This window comes from Misgurnus anguillicaudatus, chromosome 15, assembly GCF_027580225.2.
Source record: "Misgurnus anguillicaudatus chromosome 15, ASM2758022v2, whole genome shotgun sequence".
NCBI lineage: Eukaryota > Metazoa > Chordata > Actinopteri > Cypriniformes > Cobitidae > Misgurnus > Misgurnus anguillicaudatus.
The window spans coordinates 26,325,568-26,339,591 of NC_073351.2; the positions used below are offsets into that span (position 1 = coordinate 26,325,568).

Below are 14,024 nucleotides of genomic sequence, written 5' to 3' on the forward strand. Positions count from 1 at the left end.
CATATTGGGGGTCCCTTCTCCTCATCTCTATCCATTAAGAGGTTCTTGGCCTAAAGGTTGAAGACCTGTGATTTATAAAGATCTTAAACCAAAGTTCGAAAATTGTTCATCCAAATAATTATTTTTTATTTACACACCCTCATGTCATTCAAACAAAAATGACAATCGTTTCGCTAGATAAGACCCTTATGCCTCGTTTGGGATCGTTTATAGTCCTTTGAAACTCCGTTGAAAAAAACTGTTAAGTGTTGAGTTAAGTATTAAATGTTGGGCTCTATTAAAGTCCATTAAAATGAGAAAAATCCTGCAATGTTTTCCTCAAAAAACATAATTTCTTCTCGACTGAACAAAGAAAGACAATAACATTTTGGATGACATGGTGGTGAGTAAATTATCTGGATTGGATATTCCTTTAATGATTTGATTGGCATGAGGGTGAATAAATGGCACAATTTTCATTTTTACATGAATTAACCCTTTAAATAATTTTAAATGAGAAAAAATGTCTTGTAATTTATCAACTGCATTTTTCTCTATGTGTCTCTTAGCATGGTAAACCAGCATCATCTGCCGCCAGTGAGCTGGCTATGGTTCTGACTCGTGGACTGAGTCTAGAACAGCAGCAGAAGAGCAGCTGTGACTCTCTGCAGTACTCAAGTGGATATAGCACCCAGAACACTACACCATCATGTTCAGAGGACACTATACCCTCACAAGGTAATCTACACACAGAAGACCATACTGGATGGATTTTTTCATTCTCACTGCAATGCATTTTGGGATTGCCTAAGAGCCATGCAATGCTGCCTTAACCTATGTTACTAAATGTAGGCAGCTCACTACTTTTTAGGTACTTTGCATTTACATTTATGCATTTGGCAGACGCTTATATCCAAAGCAATGCATTATCAATTGAGCTACAGGAACGCTGTAGTATTTGATGTATTTAATGTATCTCTTTAATAATAACAGATCAAAGAACATTTACAATTACAATGCATTGACAGTGTTTGTAAGACCCAAAGACCTGACACCTCTCCTCTTTTTGTAGGATCTGAATACGACTGTTATTCTATGAACGGCGATGCTGAAAACGATGCACAGACGGACTTTGACAAATCCTCTACCGTCCCTCGCAACAGCAACCTTGCTCAGAACTACAGACGTATGATCCAGTCAAAGAGGCCTGCCAGCACCGCTGGGCTGCATGGTGGCACAACCAATGGAAAAGGTGGAGGAAGCAGCGTCATATCCTCAGGAACGGCCACCATTCGCAGAACCCCTTCTTCTAAAACAAACGTCAGACGCACCCCCTCCATCGTGGGTCCGATCCCAATCCGGCCACCTATTGTTCCCGTAAAGACTCCCACTGTTCCCGACTCACCCGGATTTCCCAGTCCTCCCCCTGAGCACAACGGAAGCAAGGAAAGCGTTTATACCGACGACTCGGAAATTCTGGACTACAAAGGCTCTCCGAAGCGAATGAGTCTGCCTAACCCAGCATGGAGCACTGGAGGTAGATTGGACAGAAGCATCCACATGCAACAACCTGGAGCCATAGGGTTCAGTTCAGAAGAAGACCAGATACTTGCAGCCAATCGCCACAGTCTGGTGGAGAAGATCGGAGAGCTGGTAGCCAGTGCTCATGCGCTCGGTGAGGGACAGTTCCCGTTTCCCACAGACCCTGAGACCAGCCAGGGCCAACAACAAGAACAAGAGGGGGATGGAGAAGATCCACTGAAGACCATCCGGAGAGGGGTGCGTCTGAGGAAAACTGTCTGCAATGACAGATCGGCACCGAGGATCATGCGATAGATCAGTACCGTCTGTTCTTACACAGAGACTCTTGATATGTTGTCAAACTATGTAAATTCAGTGTTAAAATCTGGCATCTTAACAACCAAAGGCCAGAATCTGTGTGTTGAGTGTATATGGACTCAAGTACTGATCTTGACTATTATTGTTGTAGGTATATTCAACAGACTTATATCTGTTTCACAGGCATATTATTACGACGGACATTTTATGACCTTAACGGTGAGAATGTTATGTTTAAAATGTGTATTAATATACTAGTTACACCAGTTGTTCCTTTTTGGAAATTGTAATGACTATGTTCTTCATGTTGCTTCCATGTAACTATGCTATGTTAAGACGTTTCGAGAAATTTCTCTTCCCACGTGTGTTGTAAAAAGCCAAAGTCTTGTTCTCAACTGAAAAGCTGTTTTGAAAAGCACAAGACTGCTTATACCGCAACTCAGACTCAGATGGACCACACAATCAAACCACTGCACATGCTGTAAACTGCCAAATAAAGCACATCACTTGTACTATTCAGAGTGTAGTGATATTTTTAATTGGAAGAAGTTGTGGCAAATGTGCCTTTCTTCATTGGATATATTTAGAAGATGTCCAGCAGATGGCGTAGTTGCTTAAAAAAATAAACAGGTTTTCCTTTAGACAGCAATTTTTTTTACTTGTTGTATTAGAGAACTTTGCAATGTTTTACAATGCAATGTTCATGCTTAACATTTTACGTGTCATTTACGATAAATCTGGTTAGATTTTCTGCTATGAAAATTATATTCGCCAATTGTATTCACTGACACCCATGATATTATCAGGAATTGTGCACACATTTGCTATACTTGATATTTCGATTTGTCCTAATATTTTGAAATCTCATGCTACAGCAGAGTATCTTAATATCATACAGTCCCATTTAACACTGAAATAAAGGTACAAAATAGGGTTATTCAAAGAGATGCCAGAAAAGGACCATTTTTGGTTCCCAAAAAATCTTGTAGTCAATGTTCTTAAAACACTACAAAGACGATTTTGTGTAACAGTAAGATTGTGTGGATGTTCTTTATGGAACCACGGAGCCTGACAAAACACCTTTATAAGACCCTTTGACTTAAAGGTGCAGTGTGTAAATTTTAGCAGCATCTAGTGGTGAGGTTGCGAATTGCAGTCGACGGCTCAGTTCACTGCTCACCTCTAGCTTTTGAAACACATAGAGAAGCTACGGTAGCCGTCACCGGACAAACATGTCATCGTTGAAGACAACTTAGTAAAATAGTTTGTCCCTTAAGGGCTTCTGTAGAAACATGGCTGCACAAAATGGCGGCTTCCATTTAAGGGGACCCTCTGTGTATGTAGATAAACGTCTCATTCTAAGGCAATAAACACATAACGGTTCATTATGAAAGGTCTTTGTACACCCCTGATAATTTAGTTTTGTATATTAATTTGCATTTCTGTCAAGAGATCCTTCTAAAAATTACACACTGCACCTTTAAACGTTGTTTGGTGCTTGGGGAACCAAAAATGGACCTATGGTATTGCTGCCTGTGAATAACCCTTTTCAAGCACCTGTGTGATTCTCGCGAAATTAGACTTGCGAGGTGTCATGAAACATTTTGATAAAAAAACTAAATGCAAAGAGTATCAAAATCAGAAGCATACAGTTACAAACATCTCTTCATGTACTATTTTGCACATGATTTCAAATGACATCATACAAACCAATTTTGTTGTTTTTTCCACATTTGAGGAGAAAATTTTCATTACCGCAACGCAGACTGGATTTGGGTTCTTTGACATAGAAATATTTATAATTAAAAAAAAAAATGGCACGTTATACTATAAACATTTACAGTAAAGAAACATGTGGTATTTTGTGATCATTGGTAAATGTAGAGACAATAATAAGGAATATAAATGTGTCCAAGACCAATTTTCTCATCCTCCGCAACAATTTTCAATCATTGTTTAAGCCCTCAAGGAACTAACATTTTTTTTAAATGTTGAAAGAGACATAATTGATTGTGACACTCAAGATGGCTACCAGGTAAGCAGTTCTTATTTTTCTCTCTTTAGATAAAAGTTACAATTTTGTTTGTCATAGTACCTAGACAACTTTTTAGTTCTCATTACCGAAACATGAGTTTGTACATGCATAAATTTATATGTAATATCATGTTGTGGTAATGATAATTTTTGAAAATGATAATCTAAAAAATGTCTTCAAGGGCTTTTTAAAAATCCTGATGCTGGACACCTCCTAAATCTGGATTTCGTGAGAATCACCCACCTGTATTTTTAATTATTTTATTCACCAAAACAATCTTTGCGGCCTGGTATCACCCACATATAAGGCTTATGTGCCCCATCGGGTGCGCGCACTCATATGCCAACCACAATTTCCACATAAATACCAAGTCATTGTTAATGTTGTAAGACTTTGTTGACACTTCTATCCAAAGCGACTAATCCAAAATCTAATAGATGGGATAAAGAACCGGAGACGGTCAAGCAACGCGTTTGATGTGGCAGCTGGAGATCGTGAGAATGAGCCATGGCTTCAGTCATTCACTGACTCCCAAACTCATCACATCCTCGTCATCTCCCCCTTCGTGACGGACGGGACCCCCACACTCCGCTCCGGGCTACACATACAGTGATGTGACACGGGTGCGCATCCCGCCGTCAGTCGCGCGGCAAAGTGGCACGCGTGTCATTCCAACTGACAGAAGCGCTGCACGCACCTCCGTTGCAAATGCGAGACATGACTGTGTACTGATGGAGGCACGTCGAAAACAAGACAGCACAGCAGAAATAAACACATCTTGAGCAATGCGATCTGATCTGGAGGATGGGGGTTGTTTAGATCAGAATGGTACACTCTTCTTTACGCACAGGGACACTTGGGTATCAGCTTTCTCTTGCCTCTATTTCAACACCCAACGTGAAAAAACACAGTAGTATACATTTACCACAAACATTATCTAGTAAATAGCATATACTACAGTGTTTTGATTATTTAAAGTATGGGCTACTATATATGTAATAAGTATACTACATACCAATTCACTACAGTAAATACTAAAGTATACGGCTCTGTATGATTTTATGTGGGTCTGTTTTCTGTATCTCAGGCAGCTGACAGTTTATATGTTTAGCTACATAATTTGATGTAAGAGCTTATATTCACTTTTTTCTCAAGATTCAGTGTGTTCAGTTGATGCTGATGTCACATTGATGTATAACTTTTTAATTATTACTAGGGTTTCAGAGCAGATTTGACGACTTCTTGAAAATGTTTATACCAAACGACTACTTTATGGCCACAATACTGCCACATGAAAGAAACTAGTAGCATTAACTACTGTATAGTAAACTGTACTGTATAACAATTCCTAGATACTTGTTTTTATAAACGTTAACATAGTAAATATTAAAGTATACTGCAGTGTATTTTCAATTCATCTATTCAATAATTTATACTGGTGAATATAGAATACTATAATGCAGAGTACTATAGTAAACTAACAAACTAAGTACTATAGTACTGTATACTTTAGTACTGTAGTAGTAGTACTTTATACTTTTTAGTGGAGTATACTTTAGTAAATACTGGATATTTAATGTGAAGTGAAAGTATAATATTTTTGTAATATTTTTATACTAAATATTAATATTTTGTATTATTTATTGTAATTTATATACAATAGCTTTATGTAATATGTGAGCAGTATACTGTAGAGCAGTAGTCAGTGATGTTTCAGTAGACATCAATCTCAGGGTGTTCATAGTCATATCTGTAAATCATTGATGGGTTTAGAGCCGATTTGATCTTCTGATGTATTTTTGCTGCATTGGACTTCGTCTTCAGTCTCATTTCACATTGATTATATTTCCAATTAACTTGTCAATGTAGTTATTTTATAGGCCATTAGATGCGCCTTTTAATCTACTGCAGTTGGGGATATTTTTGGAGACACATACACAGGCTATTTAAAAACAAGCGCTCTACTGATGAGAAATAATTCTTTTGTTCTTTTTAAAACAGAGCCATTGACATAAGCTTGCTGACGGATGCTGATGCTTTCAATACCTCCGAGACCAATGATGAATTACTGCAGACACACAGCGCTGAGCATGCAAATATGTCCAACAACACTCTGATATTGCAGCAGGGGAGGACAATGTGCTTACATCTTAAAAAAGACACTCTGCTTTAATTCCTTTCATGATGATTAATAATTCGCCTGATTAATGCCTAATCTACCACGTATATGATTTAAATATATTTTATTTAGGCTAATACATACACTAACCTAAAGGATTATTAGGAACACCATACTAATATTGTGTTCGACCCCCTTTTGCCTTCAGAACTGCCTTAATTCTATGTGGCATTGATTCAACAAGGTGCTTAAAGCATTCCTTAGAAATGTTGGCCCATATTGATATAGCATCTTGCAGTTGAAGGAGATTTGTGGGATGCACATCCAGGGCACGAAGCTCCCGTTCCACCACATCCCAAAGATGCTCTATTGGTTTGAGATCTGGAGACTGTGGGGGCCATTTTAGTACAGTGAACTCATTGTCATATTCAAGAAACCAATTTGAAATTATTCGAGTTTTGTGACATGGTGCATTATCCTGCTGGAAGTAGCCATCAGAGGACGGGTACATGGTGGTCATAAAGGGCTGGAGATGGTCAGAAACAATGCTCAGGTAGGCCGTGGCATTTAAATGATGCCCAATTGACACTAAGGGGCCTAAGTGGGTCAAGAAAACATCCCCCACACCATTAAACCACCACCACCAGCCTGCACAGTGGCAACAAGGCACGATGGATCCATGTTCTCATTCTGTTTACACCAAATTCTGACTCTACCATCTGAATGTCTCAACAGAAATCGAAATTCATCAGACCAGGCAACAATTTTCCAGTCTTCATCTGTTCAATTTTGGTGAGCTTGTGCAAATTGTAGCATCATTTTCCTATTTGTAGTGGAGATGAGTTGAACCCGTTGGGGTCTTCTGCTGTTGTAGCCCATCCGCCTCAAGGTTGTGCGTGTTGTGGCTTCACAAATGCTTTGCTGCATACCTCGGTTGTAACAAGTGGTTGTTTCAGTCAAAGTTCTTCTTCTATCAGCTTGAATCAGTCGGCGCATTCTCCTCTGACATCTAGCATCAACAAGGCATTTTCGCCCACAGGACTGCTGAATACTGGATGTTTTTGCCTTTTCACACCATTCTTTGTAAACCCTAGAAATGGTTGTGTGTGCGTGAAAATCCCAGTTACTAAGCAGATTGTGAAATACTCAGACCGGCCCGTCTGGCACCAACTACCATGCCACCCTCAAAATTGCTTAAATCACCTTTCTTTCCCATTCTGACATTCAGTTTGGAGTTCAGGAGACCAGGACCACACCCATAAATGCATTGAAGCAACTATCATGTGATTGGTTGATTAGATAATTGCATTAATGAGAAATTGAACAGGTGTTCCTTATAATCCTTTAGGTGAGTGTATATTTCTATAAACCACTTAAATGTCCTAAGGTGTACTCCTTGATTAATCTAAACCCTGTCCAGGAAACTGCCCTTATAAATAGTAAAGTATCAGTGTGTATACATTTGTATTTTTAAAATGATGTGTAAATTAGGCTTTTTAAAGGAGTTGTTGGAGTAACTCAAATGGTAATTGGGAAGAGATCAAAGTTTGGCTTATGCAAGAGAGCAAAAGAAAAAATTGTACCTGAGCCTTTGTGGTCCATGTATGTCTGTTCTGTTTTCCAGATGGCAGTGTAAAAAACAGACAGCTGGGGTGGATGGAGTCCCTGATGATCTGAAGATGGCTGTTTAGGATGACTGTCCAGCGATTCAATGGGCAATTTTGACTACCCACCGAAGGGCTTTCCGGTCTGAGGATGTACAGCTGTCATACCAGCCTGAGATAGAGCAGGTCAGGATGTTAGATATATATAATATTATAATATACATTATTAAGTTATGTTTGCCGTCTTTTGTGGTTATGTATCGGTGTGACTGACATATAAAAATGTTCTGATTTATGTTTGTCTGCTTTGCACAAAATTGGGGATAAAGTCTCTCATGTCCTTGGCTATGCTTTTTAATTTCTTTGTTTTCTCTCATGATATATTTGTTTGTTATTGGAGAGCTGATAGACACTTTGTCCTCCTCCGAAAGCCACACATCAAGTTACTCCATCAATAAAAAACAGTTAATTGCAGAAATGCATTTAAGTCAGCAGTGATGGATTTTTGGTAAAAAATATCCTCTGAATCTTATTAAGTACACTGTTCACCTTAATGGCACACACAACCTTGAGCCCTTCACTTGTAAGCCAATAATATACATAAAGAGTCTCATTTTGACTACATGTCACATAACTTTCTCAGTCTCATTTTCTCACCCTTCCTGAGCTATCAAAAGAAACACGGGACAGGCCTACCTGAAGATAGAGTCGATGTGTCCCAGACGTCATGTCTTCTGTCAGACGTGTAAGCTTAGAGACAGGAATGGCATGGCCGGTGAAGCCCCAGTGAACAGGAGGGGTCATCCTTCAGCTCCTAGACAGGTTGAAAGACAGCCACATGGCACACATCTCTAAATGACAGCCTGTCACTGGCAGGAGATCCACCATACGGCACTGTCACCTCTCACCTGACTAAACTCGGCCCTCACTGAGGGGAAACTTGCATCACTGTCAAACTAATAGTGGTTAAAGGTGAAACATTTCCATTTTTTGCCATAAGCCCCATCTGTACATTTATATTTTAAGATCAAGACTTAATTATCTATTCAGAGCCGCCCATGACAATGTCTCTGCTGTCATGGAGAGGAAGCTGGAGTTATGAATGTGGATTATTGGAAATGTGAATATGATGTGGTCATTTCTTGTATAATAAAATAAGTCTTGTGAGAGGTGACACTGGGGCTAGTTGTCACACTTTTTAAAGTTAAAGGGCACCTATTTCATGGCTAAAACAACGTTATTTTGTGTATTTGGTATATTACAATGTGTTCATGGTTAATGGTTAAAAAACTTTCCACATACCATACATTTTGTAGCTCCAGATTTCCCTGTTTTCCTGAAACACACAGATTTTGTACAAAACGCACAGATTTGAAGATATCTGAGATAGAGCAGGTCAGGTTGTTAGATATATATAATGTTATAATATACCTTATGAAGTTATGTTTGCAATCTTTTGTGATTATGTATTGGTGTGACTGACATATAAAAATGTTTTGTGGTCATCTGATTTATGCTTTTCTGCTTTGCACAAAATTGGGGAAAAAGTCCTCACTTGTCCTTGGCTATGCTTTTTAAGTTCTTTGTTTTCTCTCATGATGTATTTGTTTGTTATTGGAGAGCTGATGGACACTCTTTTTTCTTCATTCTTTTACTAAATTCCATAATCTGTTATAAACATATTATCAAAAGGTAACTTATTTTAGTCTTGTGTTCCTGAATATGCAAACACCTTGGTCCATACAAAATCCTAATCCTAAACATTTTCAGATTCAGAAATGACCAATTATTTTTAAATCGAAACTATCCAATTACTGAAAGTTTCTGTTTTTAAGATCTTACCCATTTATTTTGTCCCTTTTGTAACCTGCTATCTACATACTGGATAGATCAGTCATCCATGACCTAGCATACTCAAAATGACATTGAACAAGGCCTAATGTACTGTAAGCACCCTTAAATATTCTCTGTCAAAAAGCTAGTATATCTAGATATGTATTTGATTCCAGCACTAACTTTACCCAAAACTTTCCATGCCATGCTTACTGAACTATATTATTATTCAAAACAAAACCAAGACAATTGACTGGGGGAAAATTGCACTGTAAACTGTAAAACTGTAAAAAGTTGGATCAACTTAAAAAATTACTTCAGTTGGTAACACCTAAAAATTTTACATTTTTTCAACTTAAAGAACTTAAAGGAGAAAACCCGGGGGAAAGTCCTAGGAGGGGAAAAAAGAGAGAGCTAGACAACGCTGATTCTATAGAGAATATAATAGGTACGATTTTATAAAAATTTTTATGGGAATTAATTTTATAATTGGCTTTTCATAAAACTATTAACTAAAACACTGACACTACAGCAAGAAATGGATTGACTTCATTTGTAATACATGAATATCCACCCCAAACCTGTAATTTATGAACATGCCTTTGTCCTATACTTAAACTTTAGTTAAAACCTTGCCCCTTTGCCTTATAAATATAACTCACTGTAGTTTAATTGTGTTCACCTGGGTACCCAACTAGGTACACTCTCAGAAAAAAGGTACGAGAAATAAAAAAATTGTTACTGCTGCGGTACCTTTTCAAAAAGTACACTTTTGCACATAATATTAGGTGCAAAACCAATATTGATGATATTGGTACCTCAAAGGTACACATTGGTACCTGACAGGTATACTGGTACCTCAAAAGTATATCTGTACCAAAATGGTACATATTAGGACCGTTTTAAAAGGTACCATCCTGATTCCCTGTGACAACTTTTGTAATATTTTTTTTTCTGAGAGAGATTTTGGGAAAGAGCACAATATAATATATATAATATAAATTTATGGTATTAAATTATTTGAATTCCATAAATTTTAATAATAACAAGCAAAACCGCTCTATGAGAATAAAATTATTTCTGCAATTTAACTTTTACTCAAAAATCTATAGTTATCAAGTTGAAGCTCTTCAAAACAAATATTGCTCTATTTTCCACACATAGGCTACACAAATTTCCTAAAATATTATACTGAAATATGTTGCTATAGAGGTAATGCTAATTTCATTTTACAGCTCACTGCAGTTTCACTGAATTATTGCCTAGTAAAGAACAAACATCCTGATTGTGTCATTGATTAAGTAATGCACAACACTTTTCTAGAGGGTAAGACTTGTAATCTCTCAGCCTGATCAATACTGGGTCAGAATTAATTGCTTAAATACTTTCTCCAGTTTGTTTTAATCAGCACCATACTCTCCTCTTTTCTGTTTTTGTATACTGCCAGTGACATTCCTCTCGCATACACCTTACCATAGATCTCTTCAAAACAGATTTGTGAGTCTATCAGAGACAAATAACGAGATAAGGTGAGCCATGCTGTTTTGACACACTGTTAGAACATGATGTTACGAAGCCAGACACCTGACTTGGGAAAAAGGTCATCTGTTCATCATAGATCAAAGCGGAGGACAGCACCTCTCAAAACAGTGGCAGAGAGAGAGAGAGAGGCAGGAGGAGATAAAATGAAACCTGCACAACGGGACTGATGGACATGTGGCTCATATACACCCTCCTGTGAGCTGTAGGGAGGGTGGGTGTCCTGCTGGCAGATGTCCCTTCTAGTTTCAGATGCTGGTTGACAGGTTTGCTCTGAGGTGGAGAAGACCAAGGAGGTCTGGGTAATAAGACAGTTGTCTCCTTTAATGTGTTGTCTTGACATTGTTGTGCAAGCACAAAATGAGAAAACGGGCATATCTGAATAGATTTGAATACTTGCAGGAGCACAATCCTGTATTATGTTGTTTCCGTGTGTATTTTTAAAATTCTAAAAATGTTTAAGTTCGTTCATGCATATGGGTATATGGACGGACACGTGCATATTTCCATACAACATTTGTTTGCGTTGTTCAATTAAAACTGAATTTTGCCTCAAAGTAAAAATCATATCTGTTTGGTCTTGACCTCATTCAACAAACCCTTTCCTTTCCATTCTGCGTGAACCAATGCAAGGATGTCATGAGCAGACCTTGGCTCGCATTTGATTTATGTTGCTCTAAAAGTAAAAATCAAAGATCCTCTCTAATGCGGCTCTGTGGCAGTGGGGATGATATATGATGCAGCCGAGCAGTTAAATGAGAGCACTATGTCTTTGCCTGAGTTTTAATGGCACGGTCAGAAGTCTGACCCCACATCTGAATGACTTTACAGTACTTAAAAAGACATTCACAGACAGTGCTGATTTGTAAAAGAAAGGCTTAAGGGCAAACTTGTTTTGGTCATGCGGTTCTAAATACCTGACAGTTTAAAGGAAATATACCTGGAGATACTCATGCAACAAAAATTGTTCTTTATTTTTTGCTTTTCTTTAGAATTGGAAGCAAAAAATACACTGAGCTTGCCAAGTCATTTAACTCGGTTGAGATGAAACAACAACAACAAAACCTTGAGATAAAGATATGTGTGGAAAAAACATAGGGTTTCTTTGGACGCACCTGCATGTTACCGTTAACCCCCTGGCCCAAAGTTGAACTTAAGGTCTATGTTTGTTTATCCATCTAGCTAGTGGCTAAACTGACCTCTGGAACAAATACCTTGTTGAAAATTAAAATGTTTTGGTTTCGTAAAAATGAGGGGTGACGGTGAGCAAGGATCACTGTGTGAAAAGAGGTTTGGCAGCCAGGCAAGAATTCAAGGATCTGTAGAGACCATTTTGCAAAATGTAAACAACACTGGTCCAGAAGCACTTACTGTTTCAGTTTTTTTTTACTGAACAAAATATTAATATTAATTAATTAGAACAAAATACAACCAACAGAAAATTTCGAACTTAATCAAAATGTAAAATAAATGTGAACTAAAAAACAGGAAGTGCTTCTGGACCAGTGCTGTTTACATCTTCCAAAATAGTCTACATTAATTTTAAACAGTAACGTTAGCTCAGTGTAGTAGTTGATAACTATAATTTGAACTATAATGGTAATTTTCTAGTTTTTTACTTTATTAGAAATAATTTACTCTATGTAAAGTGGGCACACATTTCAAGTGAGAGCAAGGTTACATCGTGTTACCTTTTAATATACATTGTTACAGTAGCCGTTTCTCAATACCAAGTACGCCAAACTCGGACTTGTGTCCTTCGTAGTTCGAACTTGCAAGTTCAGACTCGGAAGAACGAACTCCTGACGCGAAATGCATTCTGGGAAACTTCGCTCTCATAAGTCCACACAAGTCTCCTCTGATGCATCCTCGATAAAATGGGCGGATCAAGAACACATCCGGGGATTTTATGTGAACTTGGGCTTGATGCGAACTTTGAATTGGAACAGTACTTGGGCCGCGACTGATGACGTTTCACAAGTCCACAAGAACGCAAGTACAGACAAGAACGCATATTGAGAAACGGCTAGTTCCTTTTCGAGGGAACTCGCGCTGCATCACTGCGGTGACACCTTGGGGATGCCTCCAGGGGTAAGTGCGTCTGAATGTGTATATTAAATTCAACCAATGGTGAGGCTTAACGACAAAAACAAGGTGACATGGGAGCCAGGAAGTATATCGTTATCTGAAATATTGCCAAAGACGGCGTTACAGGGACGCAGGAAGTATGGCAAGGGAGACACAGCGTCTTGTTCCCTTCTCAGGGAACAGCAGGTACATACCTTACCCGAGACGTTTTTATGTGTCAAACACAACTATGCAAAAAAGCATTCTGGTGACATTCACACACAGAAGATATAAGCATTTAAAGCAAACAGTTTAGCACGTGCGCTTAAAAAGTCTAAAATGTTTATGATATTATCCTACACTACACAGGGAAGATGGATTTTTTTTGCATAAAATAAATTCAAGCACTTTCAATGACCTGTATCTATGTATGTATATTTTCAAAAAACTTCCCAGGGCCTTGATTTTTTTTCCCAGATTCACAAACTTTCAAGGACCCGTGGGAACCCTGAGTCTATGTAAGTTAAGCTTGGGCCACAAAAGCTTTTTGTTTATGTTGTTCCCACTGAAACGTCTTTTATAATAATAGCAAAATCAGTGGTTTAACTTTCAACAAACCATATTAGGATTTTGGTAACACTTTATAACATTCATAAATTGTTGCAATCTTTCTATATTATTAATGTACAAGATCAAGGATCTATTGGGTCTGTTAATGTTACACAATGCAATTATCATTTCTGTTATTATTTAAAGCTTTAATATTTATTTAGCGTGATTTTTAAGAAATGACCGTTTTAAGATTTCATCTAACCAGTTGAATTCCCCTAAGAATAGATCATGCGAATGCTCAGATAATAAATTCTTCATATATGCATTTTATCGATTAACTAATTAATTTAATTTGATTAAAAATATTATATTCTGATATGATATATAAACCTTTGCATTATGAAGCCAAATTTTTGGAAAACTCAGGTGTAGGCTACAGGTAACAATGTAGCCCGGT

The 14,024-nt window shown here is 37.8% G+C and overlaps 1 protein-coding gene across 3 annotated transcripts in view; it reads left to right on the forward strand.

Annotated features, from left to right (window-relative positions):
• Positions 1–2,334, forward strand: part of mtss1la (MTSS I-BAR domain containing 2a) — a 34,656-nt gene extending 32,322 nt beyond the window's left edge. For all 3 annotated transcript variants that reach the window (XM_055173490.2, XM_055173492.2, XM_055173493.2), the window contains 2 exons: positions 549–717; positions 1,052–2,334. In XM_055173490.2, the coding sequence (XP_055029465.2) occupies positions 549–717; positions 1,052–1,815 (933 nt within the window). In that variant the 3' untranslated portion in view covers positions 1,816–2,334. The remainder of the gene's footprint in view (positions 1–548; positions 718–1,051) is intronic.
• Positions 2,335–14,024: the final 11,690 nt, after the last annotated feature.